This window comes from Dipodomys ordii, unplaced genomic scaffold (genome assembly GCF_000151885.1).
Source record: "Dipodomys ordii isolate 6190 unplaced genomic scaffold, Dord_2.0 Scaffold220, whole genome shotgun sequence".
In the NCBI taxonomy this organism is placed as follows: Eukaryota; Metazoa; Chordata; class Mammalia; order Rodentia; family Heteromyidae; genus Dipodomys; species Dipodomys ordii.
The window spans coordinates 1,871,788-1,894,214 of record NW_012267436.1 but is presented as its reverse complement, the minus strand read 5'-3'; the positions used below and the strand labels follow the sequence as shown (position 1 = coordinate 1,894,214).

At 37.8% G+C, this 22,427-nt stretch overlaps 1 protein-coding gene across 1 annotated transcript in view; it reads right to left on the bottom strand.

Annotated features, from left to right (window-relative positions):
• The window catches only part of Alms1 (Alstrom syndrome protein 1), a 120,624-nt gene that overhangs the window by 71,762 nt on the left and 26,435 nt on the right, over window positions 1–22,427 (bottom strand). Inside the window, exons 7-10 of the mRNA XM_013035792.1 lie at window positions 21,964–22,079; window positions 21,742–21,876; window positions 20,236–20,383; window positions 2,841–2,974 (exon numbers count right to left, since the gene is read on the bottom strand). Coding sequence (XP_012891246.1) covers window positions 2,841–2,974; window positions 20,236–20,383; window positions 21,742–21,876; window positions 21,964–22,079 — 533 coding nt within the window. The remainder of the gene's footprint in view (window positions 1–2,840; window positions 2,975–20,235; window positions 20,384–21,741; window positions 21,877–21,963; window positions 22,080–22,427) is intronic.

Here is a 22,427-nt window from a genome sequence, read left to right as displayed (position 1 = left end):
AAGGCTTGAACTCAGGGCCTGGACAAGATCACTAATCTTTCTCTTCAAGGACTGCACAGTTCCACTTTCTGGCTTTTTTGTGGTTAAATGGAAATAAGAGTGTCACAGAGTGCTTCCCTAACATATGCGAGGCTCAAAATTCAAACCTCACCACTGCAAACAGACTAAATATACAACAGTGGAAGAAAATGGCAATCTAAATAGGAAATAGGCAAAGCATAGATAATTCATTAAACAGGATAAAAATCAATGCAAAATAAGGATATAAAGAAGCAAAGTGTAAAATCACTAACAAATATATATAAATTAAAACCCAGATGTGGTATCACCCATGTAACTGCCAGGATAGCTAATATGAAAAATAATGATAATATCAATGTTGGTGAAGATGTGGAATAATAGTGGGTCACTTATACATTGCTAATAGGAATATAAAATAACAATGTGTATCCACCAAGGGTGTTGGAAGCTTGGCCTCAACGTGACAATGTAGGAGTCGGTGTGATCTCAAAGAAAACAGAGTAACTCTGAGTACTTATTTATCATCTGGAGAGGGGGGAACAGAAGAGGAAGGAGAAGAGAACAGGGAGAATGTGTGTATATATGTGTGTGTTTAATTACATTCATACATACTATCTACTAAGAGGACATAAAGGAAATGACCTCATAAGATCACATCACACCAAGATCTTAGTATCTAAACAGTTTCTGCTAAAAAGAAATCAAGGCTTCCTAGAAAACAATGATGGGAACATGACAAAAAAAAAAAATACACATTAACTAGCTTTAGAAAGTTCTCACTTGCCAGGTGCTGACTGCAGTTCAAAGCCAGCCCAAACAAAAAACCAGAAGTAGAGCTGTCGCTCAAGTATATATATATATGAAGACTGAGGCTCAAGTGGTAGAATGCTAGCTTTGAGCAAAAAAACTCACAGTACCCAAGCTCTGAGTTCAAGTCACAGGACTGAAAGAAAAAGGGGAAACTGCCAGCCACCAGTGGCTCATAGCCTATAAACCTAGCTACTCAGGGGACTGATATGTGATGATCACCATTCATAAGACTCCTATCTCCAGTTAACCACCAAAAAGCTAGAAGTGGAATTGTAGATCAAGTGATAAGAGTTCAAACCTTGAGGAAAAAAAAAAAAACAGAACAGAGCCAAGCCCAGAGTTCAACCCCCAGGACCAACCCCTTCCCCCAAGAAAACAGTTGATAGTACTTGGCGGTACTGAACTCAGGTCTTAGGTTTGCTAGGCAGATATACTACCACTTGAGCCACATCTCCAACTTCTTTCATTTCTGCTTTAATTCTGTGGATTTTTTGTTTGCTTTTGCTTTTTTTAAAAAAGCTGTTATGTATATATCTGGCCCAGTCTGAATGTTGTTCTTCTATTTATACTTCTTGCATAGCTGGGATAACAGGTATACAACACCACACCCAGTTTACATAACTGTTCTTAAACAGATAAAGTATAAATATATACATACATGGATGGATGGTGTGTGTGTGTGTGTGTGTGTGTGTGTGTGTGTGTGTGTGTGTGTGTGTGTGTGTGTGTGTGTGTGTGTGTGTGTGTGAAATTAGCTAGGCTTCACTTTCTTTTTTTTGGGGGGGGGGAGGTTCGGTCATGGGAGTTTACATAACTGTTCTTAAACAGATAAAGTATATATACATACATACATGGATGGTGTGTGTGTGTGTGTGTGTGGTCACGGGAGTTTACATAACTGTTCTTAAACAGATAAAGTATATATACATACATACATGGATGGTGTGTGTGTGTGTGTGTGTGTGTGTGTGTGTGTGTGTGTGTGTGTGTGTGTGTGTGTGTGTGTGTGTTATTAGCTAGGCTTCACTTTCTTTTTTTGGGGGGGGGGTTCGGTCATTGGGGCCTGAACTCTGGGCCTGGGCGCTGTCCCTCAGCTCTTCAGCTCAAGGCTAGCGCTCTACCACTTGAATCACAGCGCCACTTCCGGCTTTTTTCTTTTTTGCTTATGTAGTGCAGAAGAATCGAACCCAGGGCCTCAGGCATGCAAGGCAAGCGCTCTACCACCGAGCCACCTTCCTAGCCCCTTCACTTTCATTTCATGTTAACTATAAGAAAAACTAAGAATGGGCAGATGTCTGTGGCTCCCACCTATAACCTTAGCTACATAGGAGGCTGAGATTTGAAGACTGAGGTTCAGAGCCAGCCAAGGCAGAAGACTAATCCAAGAGACTCATCACAAATTAATAAGCAAAAAACTAGAACTGGAGTTGTTCAAATGGCAGAGTACCACCCAGGAGCAAAAGAAATCAAGTGAGAATGCAAGGACCCTGAGGGAAAACCCCAAAGGGGGCAGGGGACACCCAGGAAAATGTGTGTATGTGCTTGTGTGCGTGTGTGCATCATTCCTGGGGATTTAACTAAGCCTAGGCACTGTCCCTGAGCTCTTTTGCTCAAGGTTAGTGATCTAACCACTTGAACCACAGCGCCACTTCCAGCTTTTTCTGAGTAGTCTAAGACTAATGGACTTTTCTGCCAAGGCTAACTTAGAATCACAATCCTCAGATCTCAGCCTCCTGGATAGCTAGTATTACAGGCATGAGCCACGGGAGCCTGCAAGCATACAAGTAAATAAATTCTTATTTTTATAAGTTATATTTTTCTCTCTAGATGAATTTGCAATAAACATTTCCAGAATCCTTAATCTTAACCTTGGAAGAATTAAGACTCCTAACATTTTAGCCCAAGATCCAAAATCATCAGCAGTTAGAATCATAAGAAATCAAGTAAGAGATCCAATTTCCATCTCCCTTTCTTTTACATTTTGCTTTCATTATTAGATTTCTTTATACCTCTGAGAAGTCGGCTGTTCTCCCTTCACAAAACAATTTTGCTTTGATCTCTTCTACTTTCCTTCTGTCATCTTCATTTAATTCTGAAATGGGGTATCCATAATCATGTGCTAAATTCAACTTTAGCTTCCAGGCTAGAGAGAAAGCATAGAAACACTTGAGCTACAATGTAAAAGTAATCATTTTTCAATAATTATGCTAGCCAAGAAAATCAACATATACAACTTAGTAGCTATCCCAATGTGCCCTCAATGACAGGACAAAATTCTTGAAGGATGATTTCACAGAAAGGTGTGATTTTTTTGAGATGTGGTCTAAGCTACATAGTCTCTTGAAGGTAATCCTCTTGCCTTGCCTTCTCCAATGATGCTATGGATTATAGGTATGTACCACTATGCTTAGCCCAAAAGTGTGATTTTCTAAGTTACAGAGTAAAAAAGATTCACAGATTCAAAAAGGTCACATTAAATAAAAGTATTCAGTCAGTTTTATCTCAACCTTCATTACAATCAAGCGAGTCTCTAAGAATTCAACCTCCTTTTACTGTCATTGACTGTTACTGTCACTTGTATGAAAACTAGCTTTTGGGAGTGGGTACTAATACTAAGGCCTAGACACATCCTAACACTCTAACTTGGCTTTTTTACTCAAAGCTGGCACTCTGTCATCTGTGCCACAACTCTACTTTTAGCTTTTTACTGGTTAATTGGACATTAAGAGTCACAGGGACTTTTCTCTCAGAGCTGGCTTTGAATTGTGATCCTCAGATCAGTATCCTGAGGAGACAGAATAACAGGCGTGTGTCACCAGTGCCTTTGCCAAAGCTGATATTTTAAAATGGAAGGTAAGTTTCTTTTTTTTTTTGTCAAGGGCCATTTTGATATTTGTAACCTCATTTGTAAGCCTAAGATTTACTAAATTTTGCTTTAAAAAAAACTCTGAGAGCCAGGCGCCGGTGGCTCATGCCTGTAATCCTAGCTACTCAGGAGGCTGGGATCTGAGGATCATGGTTCAGAACCAGCCCAGGCAGGAAAGACCATGAGACTCTTATCTCCAATAAACCACTAGAAAACCAGAAGTGGCGCTGTGGCTCAAGCGGTAGAGCGCTCACCTTGAGCTGAAGAGCGTAAGGACAGCGCCCAGGCCCAGAGTTGAAGCCCCATGACCGACCAAAAATAAAAATAAAAACTCTGAGAGTCACTAAAGCCACCTACTGTTGGCCTTGACAGAACCTAACCAAATGGCAGAGCCAGAGCAAATGATTTAGATGGCCTTATATGGTCTGTGAACCAAACGTTTCCCACCCTTCTTTTAAAATGAGACTCATCTCCAATTAGCCACCAGAAAACTGGACGTAGTGCTGTGGCCCAAGTGGTAGAGTACTTGCCTTGAGCTGAAGAATGCAGGACCAGTGTTCAAAGCCCAGAGTTCAAGCCCCACAACCAACCAAAAGAAAAAGAAAGAGTGTAGACAATTAACCTCAAATATTCCCAAGTTTCTGATTACTTATTAGTTACCCTTCCAACAACATGTCTTAAAAGTTGTTGCTTTCTTGTTTGCTTAAGTTTTTGGTTTGGGTTTTGTTTTTTGTTGTTTGTGCCAGTCCTGGGGCTTGAATTCAAGGCCTGGGCACTGTCCATGGAGCTTTTGTGCTCAAGGCTAGCACTCTACCACTTGAGCTATAGCTCTACTTCCATCTTCTTGGTGTTTAACTAGAGATAAAAGCCTCAAGGACTTTCCTGCCTAGGCTGGCTTTGAACCATAATCCTCAGATTTCAGCCTCCTGAATAGCTAGGATTACCAGAGTGAGCCAATGATACCCAGCTATTTCTTTCCCTGTTAAGAGAACCTATTAATAAAATTAATGGTATTTCTAAATGAATTCTTTTAAATCCCTTACCCATTCTATAGTATAAAATACCTTAGTCTTTATTTTTCATAATGTGTAAGATCAGCTCCAAGAATTTTATTAGCAAAGAAAATAAAATAAATATATATATATATAATTTTAGGACACAAAATAATGCACAGCAATGTAAACTGCAGACTTTTTCTGCTTCAAAAATAAACATACAGCCAGGCGCTGGTAACTCATACCTATAATCCTAGCTACTCAGGAGGCTGAGATCTGAGGATTGAGGTTCAAAGCCAACCTGGGCACGAAAATCCATGACTCTTATCTCCAATAAACCACTAAAAACTGAAGTAGCACTGTGGCTCAAGTAGTAGAGCTTTAGCCTTGAGCTGAAGAGCTGAGGGGGACAGCACCCAGGCCCAGAGTTCAAGCCCATGACTGACAATAAATAAACAAACAAACAAACAAACTACAATGGAAGGACTGGGGAAACATAACACCTTTAGGAACTTGGAAGCCCAATCTACTTTCTTACTTCCTATCTGACATCAGAATCCACTTTTCTTAAGACCATAGATTCAAATTAGTGTTATTAATGCTATAATTAGCTACCTCATTTGTTAAAATTTTTTTTCTGGATTGCTGGTGGAAAATGTTAAGCAATCAAAAATTCTACAGAAAAATAAGGAATATCTTCATTTTAAACAAATTATCAACCACAATGTTTATAAACCAAAGTGTGCCTATCACAAATTATCAGCTCTTACCTTGTGCTCGTACCCGACTTTCCTCTTCCTCTGCATTTTTAAGTATTTGTCTGGCGTGATTCAATGAGGATTCACACTGCAGAAGGTTTTTCACATGTGCAGCCAGTGAGTCTACACTATCATAACCATCCTCACTGTCTGACACACACTCTTCCTCTCTGCTATCTGTTATGCTTGTCTTTGGTGAAACACATGGAAGAAAGTTTAGAACAACATCAGAAACTGATTCCAAAGACTCTGGTAAATTACTGTCCCATGAGCAGGAACCATTTCCATCACTTACATCACTACTTGAATCATTTTTTATGATAGTCATCATAGGTATAATCATCTTATTCCCAATGGTTCCATTATAGCCTTCAGGTTCAGACCTCATCATAGATCTAGCTGCTTCATACTGCCTAAAAGGTCCCTCCAATGACACTCTGGGTTTGCTTTCTGCTTCCTGTAGAGGACTTCTAAGTGTAGTTGAACTAATAAACTCCCAATTTCCAATGCCTCTCTGGAATTTCAAATTTGTCTGTGTGCCAATATCCTTCTGTATACATCTGATACTTGGGCTTTCCTCTGTAAATGTTTGTCTCTGCAACAATTCATTATTAGTTACATCAGTTTTGGAGGGTTCTTTGAAGCAAACCATCTTCTTCGATTGTACAAATGGAATATCATTAACATCTCTGAAAGGGACAAGGGGGGCAGAAAAATTGCATCGTTTCAGAGCTATATTTTCTGCCTCCATTAAGAGAGTCCGAATTTCTTTAAGTGTTTTGGAACCGTTGTCTGAATCCCCGATTTCCTCAAAGACAACATCTCCAAAGCTCTGAGATTCTGGCTTACTTATTATAACTCCATCATCAGTTTCAGAATTTAAAAGCATATTGTTTGAGCAGACATTGGAGTCAGAATTCAAATTATCTGCTAGTCTTTGGACATGTTCTGATACAAGTTCTTGCTTCTTGTCATGTGAGTAAGTACCAGAGGAAACTGTAGGTAATCCAGTAATTTGCTCAGCTTTCCCAAGACCACTTGAGCCCTTCAGAGAATTTTCAGTTTGATGTCTATCTGGCAAATCCTTCTGATAGAAACTATTCCCTTTTTCTTTATGTGAAAAGGAACTGGAAGAAGCTGTTGGCAACACCGTTTTCTGGTCCACTGGCTCAGGAGCTGTTGAAACCTTTAGCACATCTTCAGGTAAATGTCTGTCTGGCAATTCCTGTAAAGAAATTACACTAGCTTTCTCTTGGTGTAAATGAGAACTAGGTAAAGGTATTGGTATCCCAGTTTTTACATCAGTTGGTTCGGGGACAGTTGAAATATTTTTACTTTGTTCTTTATGTGGCAACTGCTGTTGAAAGAAAATGCCAGGTTTTACTTTTTGAGAATAGAAGCTACGAAAAACTGCCAACGGAGTCTTCTGGTCATCTGATCCAATCACAGTTGAAACCTTGGGCTTCTCTCTCTGTAAGTAGGAACTATGGGTAGCTGTTGGTAACTCAGTCTTCTGGTCATCCAGTAGATTTGCAGTTGAAATCTTGAGTTTCTCTTTATGAGAGTAGGAACTTGGTACTGTAGGACTCCTATTCTGCTCAGTTGGTCCAGGAGCTGTTGAAGACTTCAGAGACCCTTCAGTTAGATCACCATCTGGCAAGGTCTGTTGGTAAAAATCACTGGGATTCTCTCTCTGAGAGGAGCTAGAAGGTCCTGTTGGTTTCTTCTGTTCTGCTGATACAGAAACTGCTGAAACTTTCGGAGACTCTTCAGTGAGATGGCTGGCTGGTAACCCTGGTTGAGAGAGAACGATGGGCTTCTCTATGTGTGAGTAGTAACATACAGGTACTGTTGGTACTCCAATATTGGGGTCACTTGTTTCAGGAAAAACCAAAGCATCAGCAGCTTCTTTACTAATTTTTGGCAATTCCTGCTGAGAAAAACCACTGGGCTTCTCTGTATGAGAGTAGGGACTAGCGGTCATTAGTTGTATACCAGTCTTCAGCTCTTTAGGTCCAGAAACCCCTGTTTTCAAAGTTCCTTCAATGAGAGATGGTACCTCTGGTTGGTAAGAGATAACAGGTTCCTCTTTCTGTGAGTAGCCAGGAGAAGGTACTATGTATATCCCAGACATGTCATCAGCAAGTCTAGGAACACCTATAACTTTCAATGCTTCTGTAGTAATATCTGGCAACTCTTGCTGGTAAGAAATAATGGGCTTCTCTTTATGTGAGTAAGGAGTAGAGGTTACTATTTGTATTCCAGTGTTCTGTTCAGCAGGTCTAAAAACACCTAAAACTTTCAAAACTTCTTCACTATGATCTGGCAAATATTGTTGTAAAGAAATTCCAGATGGTACTGTTGATATCCTAGACTTTTGGTCAGTTGGTCCAGGAACAACTGAAATATTCATATTCTTTTCAGTCTGATTACTATCTGGCAATTCCTGTTGGTAAGAAACAATAGTTTTCTGTTGACTTGAGTAGGATAAAGAGGTTACAGGAGGTATCCCAGGCTTCTGGTCAACTTCTTCAGGAAAAACTAAAACTTTCAAAGGATCTTTATGTAAATGACTCTCTTGCAAGCCCTCTTGGTAGAAAATGGACTTTTCTCCAAGTAAGTAGGAATCTGAAGGTTCTACGGGTGTCCCTATCTTCTGTTTAGCCTGTCTAGAAATAGCTGAAACTTTCAAAGCGCCATTAGTTAGAGGGCTACATGGCAAAGCATGTTGATAGAAAATAATGGACTCCTCACCAAGTATCGGTGTTCCAGTATTCTGGTCAGCTGGACCAGGAACAACTGAAACTTTCAGAGACTCTCTAGGTATAGGGCTACCTGGTATAGCCTGCTGGTAAAAAATACCAGGCTTCTCTCTCTGTAAATAGGAAGCAGAAGGTATTGGTGTCTCTGTTTTCTGGTCTCTTGTTCCAGATACACCTGAAATGTTCAGAGTTGCTTCAGTTAGATGACTCTGTGACCACCTCTTCTCATAGCAAATACCAGACTTCTCTTTATATAAGTAGGAAGTAGAGGGTGTTATTGATACACCAGGTATTTGATTAGCTGATCCAGAAACAGATAAAATTTTGTTAGCCTCTACAATTCTATCTGGAAGGGTGTGTTGGTAAAAAATGATAGGCTTCTCTCTCTGTGAGTAGGGAGTAGAAGATACTATTGATATTCCAGACTTCTGACCATCTGGTCCTGGAACAACTACAACTTTTAAAGACTTTTCTACTTGATGACTATCTGGCAACTCCTGTTGATAGATGACACTAGGCCTAGAGGGTACTGCTCGTATCCCCGAATTCTGGTCAGCTGATCCAGAATCAGATGCAACTTTCAGAGCTTCTTGAAATAGATAACTCCCTGGCAGCGTCTGTTGGAAAAAAATACTAGGCTTCTCTCTTTGAGAGTAGGAACTAGACAATTCTGATGGCATACCAATCTTTTGGTCACCTGGTCTAGGACTAACTGAAACTTTCCGCAACTCTTCAGTTAGATGACTTTTTGACAAGGCCTGATGATAAAAAACATGAGACTTTTCTCCATTTGAGTATAAAGCAGAAGATACTGTAGGTATCCTGGTCTTCTTGTCATCAGACCCAATAATACCTGAGGTTTTCAGAGATTCCTCACTTAAATGACTCTCTGGCAACACTTGTTGGAAGAACTTATCAGGTTCCTCTCTGTATGAGTAGGGAACAGAAGTTACAATTGGTATGCCGCTGTTCTGGTCAGCTGGCCTACGAGTAACAGAAGCTTTCTGAGTATCTTCAGGTAGGTAACTACCTAATCGAGACTGTTCAAAGAAAATATCAGACCAATCTCTCTGTAAATAAACAGCAGTTACAGTTGGTATGCCAGTTGTCTGGTCAGCTGGAGTAAGAGGGAGTGAACCTTCCACAGTCTGTTCAGGTAGATAGCTACCTAGCAGAGACCGCTGGTAGAAAGTATCAGGCTTATCACTTTGAGAATAGGAGGTAGGGGTTACTGTTGGTATGCCAGTCCTCTGGACAGCTGGAATAAAAGTGGCTGAAACTTTCAGAGTCTCTCCAGGTAGGTTACTACCTGGCAGAGGCTGCTGGTATAAAAGACTAGGTTTCTCTCTTTGTGAGTAGGAAGCAAAGGTTACACCTGGTATACCAGTCATGTGGTCAGGTGATTTTGTAGCTGCTGAAGTTGTCAGTGGCCAATCAGTTGGGTGACTAACTGGCAAGCTCTCTTGGTGTTTTCTTTGTGAGTAGGAATTTTTAGTTGAAAGTGATATCCCAGTCTTCTGGTCAGCAGGACCAAGAGGAGCTGAAGTTTTTAGAGTCTCTTCAGGTAAGTGACCTTTTGGCTCAACTGGCTGGTAGAAAATACCAGGCTGATCTCTAGGTGAGTAGGGAACAGAGGATACTGTTGCTATCCCAGACTTTTGGTCATCAGATGTCAGTGGCTGACCAATTAGATAACCTTCTGGTAAACCCTCCTGGTATAAATTACCACCCCTCTGCTTATCTAAGTAAGAAGTTGTAGGTACTATTGTTATCTCAGTGTTCTGGTCAACTGGCTCATAAATATCTGAGACTTTCAGATTCTCTTCAGTTAAATGACTATCTGTCACAGCTTTCTGACTAAGAGTATCAATGTGCTGACCAATAGTGCACTCTTGAGAAGAACTTGCAGCCAACCGAGATAATTCCTCAAAGGACATAGATAAATGAGATCCAAGGTCTGAATCTCCAGGAGTGGTAGTGATAACTGATTCCAACTTAGATTCAGTAATTTCAGCTTTGCCTCCTTCAGTAGTATCTCCTAAAGAAAGAGAGATTTGTATGTGTGTGTGTGTATATATATACATATATATATATACATAGATACATGTGTATATATACATATATATTCAATTCTTAATACCTTTATTTTCACTGGGAAAAAAAAAAAACAAGCTTGGCTACCAAGGGCCATTAAGTGTTTAGAAATCAACCCTATGGAAATAATCAGGAAAGGAGACAAATATATATATATGAGGACATAAATTGTAAAGCAAATTAAACAAATACCTTAAGTGCTTTAAAATAAACAGGATATCCATTTATAAAGTATACACAGGTGTTAGAGTCTGGATTTTTAAAGATACGAAAAGGCTGTTGGTTCTAGGGTTTAATTTCATCCTCCTCACAAGCCAAGAGTTGACCTGTTATTTCATGATTGCTGACAGAAGACAGAATACTCTTGTCCAAGACAGACATCTTTATTATATACATCACAGCAAAGATCCATCAGCTAATTTCCAAGGACTCTTCTTACCCTCAACTCTCAAAAGGTTACCAACAGGATCAAGTAGATGCTGTGCATCTACTGACTCTTCCTGTATAATACAGTTCTTAAGTATACAAAACTATAAAAGGCTTTAAAGGTTAGGCTGAGAAGCTGTTGGCAGTTTTGAATCATAATCCAAAAATATGAGTTCAAGGAGGGTAGAAAGGAAATGTGGATGTCAAAGCAGCAAAACTCAATGGAACTTTCTATGACAACAAAAATGTCCCCCAGATTTTCACTCTCATACTCATATAAATGAAAATAGTTCTAAATAACAATGTAAATAAACAGCTGCAACACAAATGACAGAGTCTGATAAGTTGTACTCACAGGGTCTGATAAGTTGTACTCACTAAAAAAAATGTTTACTATAGGCCAGGCACTGCTCTAGACATAGGCTATAGCAATAAACTGCTAATAAACCCTATGTTACAATGCCTATAAGCTAGCACAAGGAGTCACACAACAAATTCATGCATAGAATATACTGTATGTTAGATGTTACTAAGATGGTTACTATGTAGCAAGCATTATGTGTTCTTGACATACAAGGAAACTTGAGTTTACACCTACCCAAGATAACTACTATATGATGCTTCTCAATGTAGTTATCTTGGTTACTTGCATATACTGATTCAGGAAGACTGGAGCTTTTTACAAGTTCTCTAATAATGTCCAATGCTATTGATCCTTGGACCACATAGGTCTAAGTAAGAAAGATCTTTTTTTTTTTCTAGGGATACAGAGTAAGCAACAAAAATGAGCACATTCCTTTAATGCTAGCACTAAATTCCAAAGTCTTCTCATTGCAACTGACTGCCCTTTTCTAAAACTATGGGTGAGCTTCAAAATGCTAGCTCAAAATAAAATGAAGTTTGAGGATTAAATTATAGGGTTAAAAAAAAAGAACGCTTTAAAAAATTCAAAGCAAAAAACAACTGCAGACTGTATTGTAAACTAAGAAGGAACAGGAGTTATATTTTTGTCCACTGATGTAACCATACTCACAGGCCTTCTTCCTGCTTGCTCTGTGTCTGTGTCTCTGTCTGTGTCCTGAGACTTGAACGCAGAGTCTGGGTACTACCCCTGAACTTTTTTTGCTCAAGGCTAATGCCCTATTCTAAAGCCAAAGCTCCACTTCTGGCATGTTTTCTGGTGATTATTAATTAGAGATTAATTAGAGTCTTGAAGATTTTACTGCTTGGGCTGACTTTGAACCTCAATCCTCACTCAGATCTTAGCCTCCTGAATAGCTAGGATTACAGGTATGATCCACTATGTCCAGCCAGTCTATATTTATTTTTATTTTAAATATTTAAAATGGAAAGCTCTCCTGCAAATTTAAAAAACTAGAAAAAATACAGATAAAAGGGGTCCAAAAAAATTAAATTTATAAGAACTTCAAAACTCCATTAAATGACTGAGAATCACAGAGTTAGTAAAGGGGAGGAAATGTTATCTAAAGGCATATGAAAAAAAGTAATAGCAGAAAACTTCCTGAATCTTGAAAATGAGAAATCCAGTCAGGTCTAAGAGGCATTTAAAAAAAAATAGACCAGACCAGAATACAATCTTCTCCACAATAGGCCATAATTAAAACAACATAAATATAGAAGTCAAAAGAAGATAACTGAAAGTTTAAGATATAAACCAGTATTATAGAAGGTTCTCAAAGATATCCTAGACACAAAACAGAAAAATCAATATAAACATGAAAAAAGTGGAGAAAACTAGTTAAGTGTCAGTGGCTCATTCCTGTCCTAGCTACTCAGAAGGCTGAGATCTAAGGATCTCAGTTCAAAGCCAGCCCAAGCAGAAGAGCCTCTGGGACTTTTTATACTCAGATACATCTGATCAAGTAACTTCAAACCTAAATTAGCCAGAGCAAACTAAGAAGGCGTCTTCATATTAATAAAAGTAACTTTCCATCAAGAGGACATAATAATTGTTAACATATATGGTCTAAATGAAAGGACATCCAACTTCATTAAAAAAAAAAAAAACCAACTTGGACTTAAAGCTCACACAGATAGGAGCTTTAATGACCTCAACAAATGACAGCACTTTACTGATAGCAGACTTTAATGCCCAACACAATGATAGGAAACTTTTATGCCCCACTTTCACCAATAGGTCATATCAAATTAAAATCAACAAAGAAACCCCAGACCTAAACAATACCACAAACCAACTGGACCTAACAGACACAAACAAAATATTTTACTCAGCAGCTACACAATACATATTTTCCTCAGCAGCCCATGGATCACTGTCCTGAAATGAAGTTTGAATAGGTAAAAGGAAGCCTTAATGGAAAGTGTATAGATAAATGACAAAGTCAATGAGGGACAAATACAATCTCTCAATTGAGATTCCTGAGTTTATTCCGTATTTTCTAAGAAATATTATTTCTTGATTCTTACATCCACAACTCTCATTTGACAATTTATATTAATAGCCAAAGAAATTAACACACCTGAGTTAAGTTTCCAAACTTAAAACTTACTTTCCAAACATTTTCCAGGCTCGGGCCAATGATACAAAAATGCATTTTTCCCTCCCCTTCTCTGGAAATAATTCAATAGACAATCACAAAAACACTATGAAAGGTAGAAAATGGGTGGCAGACGGGTTAAGGATCACAGGAAGAGAGGAATGACACAGTAATAATTTCCCTTTGTTTTCCTTCAACTCTCATGTGTCCTTTGCTAGATGCTAAAAAAAAAGCATGAAACCTGGAGCTACTACCAAGAATAGGAAGGGAAAAGGGAAGGGAAAAAAGAAAGGGAGATCTGAGAATTACTGTTCAAACCCAGCCAGGGCAGTCAAATCATGGCTCAATTGGTAGAGCACCAGCACACCAGCTATAAATGAAAAAGCCAAGAAAGAAAGCAAGGCAAGGCAGGATTCAAGCTGAAGTACTTGCACACACAAAAAAGAAAAATCATATGCCATTATGTTCAGCATATATAAAATATATTTAATCATATTTAAAGTGGGAGGGTACAATCAACTAATTTACTTAGTTTCCAGTGGTAGAAGACTGATACACATAGAAAACAGAAAGGTCTATGACAATAATGTGATATCCAGAGCAATCACTAAAATACCTACACAAAGCAATATGCTCAAAATATTCTGGATAAATAAAAATGTAATACAAAATATGTAAGAGAGGAAATGGCACTGTGGCTCAAGCGGTAGAGTGCTCTCCTTGTGTTGAAGAGCACAAGGATAGCACCCAAGCCCAGAGTTCAAGTCCCACGACCGACAAAAAAAAAAAAAAAGATACCAAAATATGTAAGAGAAAATAAAGTGGCAGATATAAAGCCCAGTAATCAGAAAGAGTAGCAATAGCTACTTTTAATAGTCTAAATACTCTAACTAAATACAGATGTGGATAATCTGTATGGAAAATGGAGTGGATAATAAAATCATCCAACTATGTGATACCTATAAAACAAATTCCTAACATACATAAATCAATAAACATAAAACATCTCAAAAAAGAGCCAAAAACAGCCAGGTTCTGGTGGTTCACACCTGTAATCCTAGCTACTCAGGACGCTGAGATCTGAAGGTTGCAGTTCCAGCCAGGGCAGGAAAGTCCATGAGAATCTTTTTTTTTTTTTTTTGGGGGGGGGGTCCGGTCATGGGGCCTGAACTCTGGGCCTGGGCGCTGTCCCTCAGCTCTTCAGCTCAAGGGTAGCGTTCTACCACTTGAGCCACAGCGCCACTTCTGGCTTTTTTCTTTTTTGCTTACGCAGTGCTAAGGATTCGAACCCAGGGCCTCAGGCATGCAAGGCAAGCGCTCTACCACTGAGCCACCTTCCCAGGCCCTCCATGAGAATCTTATCTCCAATTAACCAACAGAAAACTGGAAGTGGTACTGTGGCTCAAAGTGGTAAAGCACTAGCCTTGAGCAAAACAACTCAGGGATAACCCCAGGTCCTGAGTTCAAGCCCCACCAACCAACAAAATAAAAATAAAAAAGAGCCAAAGACAAGAACTACATGATCATCTCAATAGATGCAGAAAAAGCCTTGGACAATACCCATTCATGTTAAAAGCTCTGGGAAAGATGGGAATAGAAGGAATATACCTCAAAATAATAAAGGCTATATATGACAGGCCAACCACAACATCATACTGAATGGTCAAAACTAAAACCATTTCCTCTAAAGTCAGAAACAAGGCAAAGCTTTCCACTCTCCCCACTTCCATGTTCATGGATATGTAGAATTAATATTGTGAAAAATGGCCATACTGCCAAAAATGATTTACAGATTTAACACAATTCCCATCAAAATCCAATGAAGTTCTTTACCAACAGAGAAAACCATCCAAAATTTTACATGGAACAAAAAAAAAAAAAAAGAAGCCAGAACTATAATAACAAAACAACAAAAAGCTATAATAATAAAAACAGCTTTGTATTGGCACAAAAACAGACCTGAAGATCAATGGAACGAACAGACTAGAAGACCCAGAAATAAAACCATACACTTACAGTTATCTGATATTTGATAAAGGAGCCAAAGATATACAGTGGAAAAAAGATAGCTTCTTCAATAAATGGTGTTGGGAAAACTGGGCATCCATATGCAGAAAACTAAAGTGCATCCCTATTTGTCACTATGCACCACTCTCAACATCAGACCTGAAACTTGGAAATGACTTCAAGAGGGAGGAGAAACACTGGAACTTATTCTAAGCATAAGCAGAAACTTTTTCAAGAGTCTCAAGGGCACCGCAGATAGAGAGAATTGACAAATGGGATTACATCAAAATAAAAATTTCTACAGCCAAGGACATGGTTACTAAACTAGAAAGACAGCCCACAGACTGGGTAAAGATCTTTACCAACAATACATCTGACAAAGACCTAATATCCAAAATATTGAAGAAGCTCAAGAAACTAACCACCCACTCAAAAGAATCTAATAAACCAATCACTAAATGGGCAAAGGAGCTAAGGAGAGACTTCTTAGAACAAGAGGTAAGAATAGCAAAGAAATATAAAAGGAAACACTCAACATCCCTGGCCGTTAAGGAAATGCAAATCAAAACAATTCATACACCACTTTACCCCAATTAGATTGGCCAATATCGTGGATTCAAACAACAGCAAATGTTGGTAGGATGTGGGGTGAAAAGAACCCTATTGTACTGTTGGTGGGAACGGAAACTAGTACAACCACTCTGGACAGCAGTCTGGAGGTTCCTCAAAACACATAGATCTTCCCTACAACCCAGTCATACCACTCTTAGACATCTACCCAAAATATCACAAGCCAGCATACCATAAGAATAATTACACATCCATGTTCACTGCTGCACTATTCACAATAGCCAACATATGGAAACAGCCCAGATGTCCTATAATAGACGAGTGGATCCAAAAAAATGTCATACCTATACGCAATGGAATTTTATACAGCCATTAGAAAGAATAATAATATGTCATTTGCAAAGAAATGATGGACTGAGAATAAATCATGTTAAGTGAGGTAAGCCAAGCTCAGATAGATAAACAGCACATGTTTTCTCTCATATATGGAAGCTAGATCTAAAATACACCAGGACATAATGAATTATACAGGATTCAAGGCATTCACAGTGAGACCAAAGGAGGATAGTCATAGGGGAGGAAAACAAAGGCGCAATACCTATGTGCTGCTGATCATATAAACAAACTCCAGGAAATGCAAACAAGAGTTTTCTTTTTGTTGTTTTTACTTTTCTTTTTGTTTTATTCATTTATCTGTAAGGGGATAGACACAGAAATGGAGAGACATCTCCCTTCCTGTATTACAAATGATTTAAAAAAATTTTAAATACATAAGGTAATAATATATGCAATTGTATCTGGGAGCTATAACAAAAACATAATACACTTCACAATAGCAAAATGATGTGAGGTGCAAAGCTGGAGTAGAATACAGAAGTTACATTAGACAGAAGTCTACATAAATAAATTAAAGCATTAAGAAATAGGTAATATAGCCAGGTGTGATGGCTCATGCCTGTAATCCTAGCTACACAGTCTTGAGATCTGAGAATCACAGTTTGAAGCCAGATTGGGCTTAGGAAACTCCATGAGACTCTATCTCCAATAAACTACTAAGAAAAAGACAGAAGTAGTGCTGTGGCTCAAGTGGTAGAGCACTAGCCTTTAATAAAAAAAGCCAGGCCCAGAGTTCAAGCTCCAGGTCCAGGAAAGGAAGAAAAGAAACAAAGAAAAGAAAAGGAAAAGGAAGGAGGGAATATAAATACCTACTCTTTTTCTCTACGCTTCTTTAAGATATATTAAATGATGTAATTACAATAATAAAGCAATCTATTGGGGGATTTGTAACACATTATTTATAATATATGTAACAGAAATAACACCAAAAGAAAGTAAAAAGAAGAAAGAAGGGAGTAACATAGGACTAAAGCTTATTACACTAGACTTAATTTACTATAAATCACGAGTATATTCTGATCAATTGATATTATTAGCTTTAGAGTCAAGAATAAGAATTTAACTCTTCCATGCAATTGTAACCCCTCTGTACAGTATGTTCACAAATAAAATAAAATTTAATTAAAAAAAAAAGAATTTAACTCTTAAAAATTTCTCTAGAACTTGTTGTTACTATAAAATATTCACTTAGTGAATAAAAAGTGGTAAAGGAACAAAAGAATAAAAACAGGAGTATTCCAAAAAAAGTAAATGAGAAAACTTAAGTTCTATCAATCATGACATTAAAATATAGCTAAATATCACATCAAAAGTCAGACTGCCAGACTGAATTCAAAATTGAAAAACTCAATATACAACTATGCTACTTAACAGAAGATACATTTTAGATTAAAAAATTTAAATATAGATTCAGTGATGAAAAATAATAAGTTATAAATATGAAACATAAGAGCTAAAAAAATATCTACAACATACATCAATACAGACATTAAACAAGAAATGTTGCTAGAAATAAACATATAAGTCTAACAATAGATCGATTCATCAAGAACAGGAATAACAACATATATGAACTTCATATCACAATCTCAAAATACAAAAAGCAAATCAAAGAGAAAAAAGTGAGAAATAGATTAACAGTTGAAGATTTTATTACCCTCTTTTGAAAATGAAGAAAACAATGAGGTATACCAACAAGGATACAGAAGACTTGAATATATAAACCCACTAGAACTAAGAGACATCCATAGAATATTCTTCTCAAGCATAAACTGTACATTCTAAGGATAAACTATGTGTTTAAGCCACAAAACAAGTCTCAATAACTTCAAAGGGCAGAATAATCACACTAAGTACATTTTCTAACAAAACATGAATTAAGCCAGACATTGGTGGCTCATGCCTATAATCCTATTCAGGAGGCTGAGATCTGAGGATTTCAGTTCAAGGCCAGTCCAGGTAGAAAAGCACCTGAGCCTCCTAACTCCAATTAACTTTAAAAAATAAAAATAAAAAGAAGTAAAAAGCTATCAGTGAAACTGTGGCTCTAAGTGGTAGAGTACCAGCCATGAGTAAAAGAAGTTCAGGGACAGAGCCCAGTCCCTGAGAGTTCAAGTCCCAGAATCCACACATAAAAAAGAAAAAGAGAACTGAACTGAGTGAAATCAATAACAGTAGGAAATACATAGATATATGGAATTAAACAATACATTCCTAAACCTAACAAAAAGAACAATGAACAAAACTCACAATGGAAACTGCTTTTAGATTGATTAAAACCAAACACAAGAGATTTATATTGTTTAGTTAAGTGTCTTGGAAAATTATAATGCTATAAATAACTATATAGGGATATTAAGTCACTATCCTAACCACAATTAAGAAAAAAGAAAACACACAAATGAAATCTAAAACAGTAGAAAGACTAAAAAAAAATTTAATAAAAAAAGACAAGAGAATTCAAAGTTTATTTAAGAAGATCAGCAAAACTGACATTTAAATACTCAAGAAAAATGGAGGAAAAATTGAAGATTACTTCAGGAATGAAGGGGGCATTATTACCAATCTAACTGAAATAAAAAGGATTGTATGAGAATATCTTACACAGTTCCAAAAGAACTAAAGCAAAGGTGGTAGACCAGCTGCCTGTAGACTATCCCCAGGACCACAAAACAAAACAGTACTACCAGAAAGAAGGAAGAATTGGAGAGGAGAGGGATGGAGAAAGAAAAGGAGGAAAGGAAGGAGAAGATATAGGAAAGGAGGGAAATGACAAGTGGGGGGTGTGAAAAGAGTGATTTGGTAGAATTTATGCTGAACTGAACATGAGATGCAGTAAACCAAGGAAAAGGGTTAACTGGTAATTCTGAGATTGAAAGCAATGATTTTATAATGCTGTCAGCTTTAAAAAGCTTAGTGGTAGTAGCTGGGCACTGGTGGCTCACACCTGTAATTCTAGCTACTCAAGAGCTGAGATACAATGATCAAGATTAGAAACCAGCCCAAGCAGACAAATCCACGTAACTTTTTAATCTCTATTTAACCAGCAAAAGCCAGAAGTAGAATATGGTTTAAATGGTAGAGAACCAGCTTTGAGCAAAAAAGCCAAGGGAGAGGACAAGTGCTAAGTTCAAGCCCCAGTACCAGTATAAAAAATAATAACCCTTAAACTAGCTGGACATGATGACATATATATAATCCCAGCACAAAGAAGGCAGAGTCATTAAGATTGTTGAGTTCAATGCTTAGTTACACAGGAAGTGGAGAGCAGTCTAGAATACATAGAAGACCCTCAATGGAACCTCACCCCCGGCCACCCCATTATAAAAAGAAGAAAAAAAAAAAAAGGAGGAGGCAGTAGCTAGTGCTTTGGCTCAGTCATTCCCCCAGAGGCCTCAGAACAAGGAAAGCCAGTAGTGTAACTTTCAGTCTGATAAAAAAAATAAAAAAAAAAAAAGGCTGAGAACCTTAGGAATCCACTGGTGAAAGGCCAGCACTGGTAGAAGGCCAGAGAATCAGGAGGTACAATGTCCAACATCAAAAGAATGATCTTCCAGCTCTAGAGCAAACAAATTTGCCTTAATCTACCTTTTCTTCAATCCAAAACTCTGCCAAACTGAGTTGGCTGGTGGCTCACACCTGTAATCCTAGCTACTCAAAGAGACTGAGATCTGAGGATCACCGTTCAAAAAGCCAGCCTAGGTAGAATAGTCCATTAGACTCTTATCTCCAATTAACTACCAGAAAACTGGAAGTAGAGCTGTGGTAGAGTGCTAGCCTTGAGTAAAAGAGCTCAGGGACAGCACCCAGGCCCTGAGTTCAAGGCATACAACTGACAAAAAAACTTAGCCAACTGGATGGACTCAGTCAATTTAGTCTAACTTCTTCCCCACAAAGCCTCACAGCTGTATATCAAGATATTTCTTAATCTAGACAGGTTGCTAAGAAGGTAAAGAAAATATTTTTCATGAGCCATAATGAAGACATTTAATATCTCCTTTTCCTACATACCTACAATCTTTGTTACAGTGTCAGGCGATACCCTCAACATTCTCAGATTTGAAGAATGATGTTCCGAGTCTCTAGTTGGCTCATATGGAGCAAATGAAGGCAATGTAGATGAAAAGGACTGATTAATGCACAAATTAGAATGACTTACCTATTAAAAAAGGAATAAATATAAGATTAATTTCAGATTTCATTGGATAAAAAACTTCAGTTTTAAAAATAAACATTGAGCAGTTTTAAAATGTACTTAAGATTATAGTTATAACCCTCCTGAATTCGTACACAGTTCATATCTTGTTTAGTAAATTCTGAGAAGACTCTACAACAAAGATGTATCCAATCTAAAATGGTAGCAATACTGAGAAGACTTCTTGACACAAAGTACACTCTTTTTATTATATTTAAGTAATTGTACAAGGGGGTTGCCATTTAACAAAGCAGTTTATGAATTTATCTTGATCAATGACATGCCTTTCAAAATTCTCACCCATCCCTTCCTGACCTTCCCTCACTCTTGTTAATTTTGTAGGATATACATTAAATTCTTGACTGTATTTCCCCACCTTCTCCTCTTCATTTCTCTATCCCTTTCCCTTTGACCCCACCCCATCCCTTTCAAGTACTCATTTTCTGGTGTTTATTTCATTGAACTTTGAGTTGGCCTTTCCAAGGAATTACACTATTGGAGTTCTCCTTTGAATCTACTGTATTTTAGCTAATACTTACATATCACCCAACATATAAGTTTATAAGCTAAATCTAGTTTCCACATATAAGGGAAAACACGTATCCCCTTTGTTTCTCTGGGCCTGATTTACTTTACTGAACATAATTATTTTCCCACATACAAAGTACAAACTTAAGTTTTAATTCATCCCACTCGAGTCTTTTTTTAGTATAGCTCATTTATATATGTATGTATTAATCATGATACATAGATATTTGTAGCATCCAAATTAACAAGAAACCTTAGCTTAGGAACAGTGCACAGGATCCTGAGTTCAAGCCCCAGAACTGCTCCAAAAGATGGCCTTTTTCAAGACACCACAGAACACTCTTGTTTTTGTAGTTGTTGTTGTTGTTGTTGTTGTTTGGTGGTAGTCCAGGGCTTGAACTCAGAGTGAGGTTCTGTCCCAGAGGTTCTTAGCTCAAGGGTAAGGCTCTGTTATTTGAGCCACAGCTTCATTTCCAGCTTTTTGTTGGTTAACTGGTGGTAAGAATCTCACAGACTTTCCTGCCTGGGCTGGCTTCAAACCTTGATCCTCAAATCTCAACCTCCTGAGTAACTAGGATTGTAGGCATGAGCCACAAGCACCTAGCTTGAACACACTAACTCTTATAGTTTGAAACAAACGCTTCTTTTACATATTCCTAGATGTCAGAGAAGACCAAAGTATAAATCACAAGTAGGTATTAGAAGATATAAGTGGCTGCTTTACTTTCATTATCACTTTTCAACTAAAATATTTCTTTTCCTACCAATGAGAAATGTCAAGTAGAAAAACTTACAAGTTTGTTCTCCTTAGATGATGATTGTAAAGTAGGCTGCCAATTCAAGGAGCTCTCACAAAGATCATCAAGCAAGTTCTCTAAAGTTGCTAGCTCAACATACTCACTAGTAGCTAAATTATATTGATCACATGTCTAGGAAATAGTAAAAAAGTAAAATAACATTTCTAAAACAATACTAGAAAAGAATATATTTTCTACAATTATTTTATTGTGTCTTACTTTTCCTTGTAGTTCAACTTTTTCACAGCACACAACAGCATGTTCATCAAGGCTACGGCATTTACTGTCACCATCCAGAGTAATCACGTCAGACTTAGCCTTCCCATGCAGGTCCTCTACAAAACAGGAATAATTTTGCATAATTGCATGTATAGTAAAACATATTGTATGTATAGTAAAAACTGCTCCTATGGGCCGAGGAATTTCATGCTGGCCTATATCAGCTTTCAGCAATGTCTCTTGGCCAACTACAATTTATGATTTAATGATACATTACCAGTCAGTGATAAAGTACCTTGTGACTTTGCATCATATGCCACCAAGTTTGCTGAAAAGCTGTTTTCTGCAGCTGCAGATACCTTCAATGGCATTACTACAATTTACATCCTTACCCAAATTATGGTCTGAGGAATCTGCAACTTCTTCAAAGGTCTGCTGCTTTAAATCTTGTTTCATTGGACAAA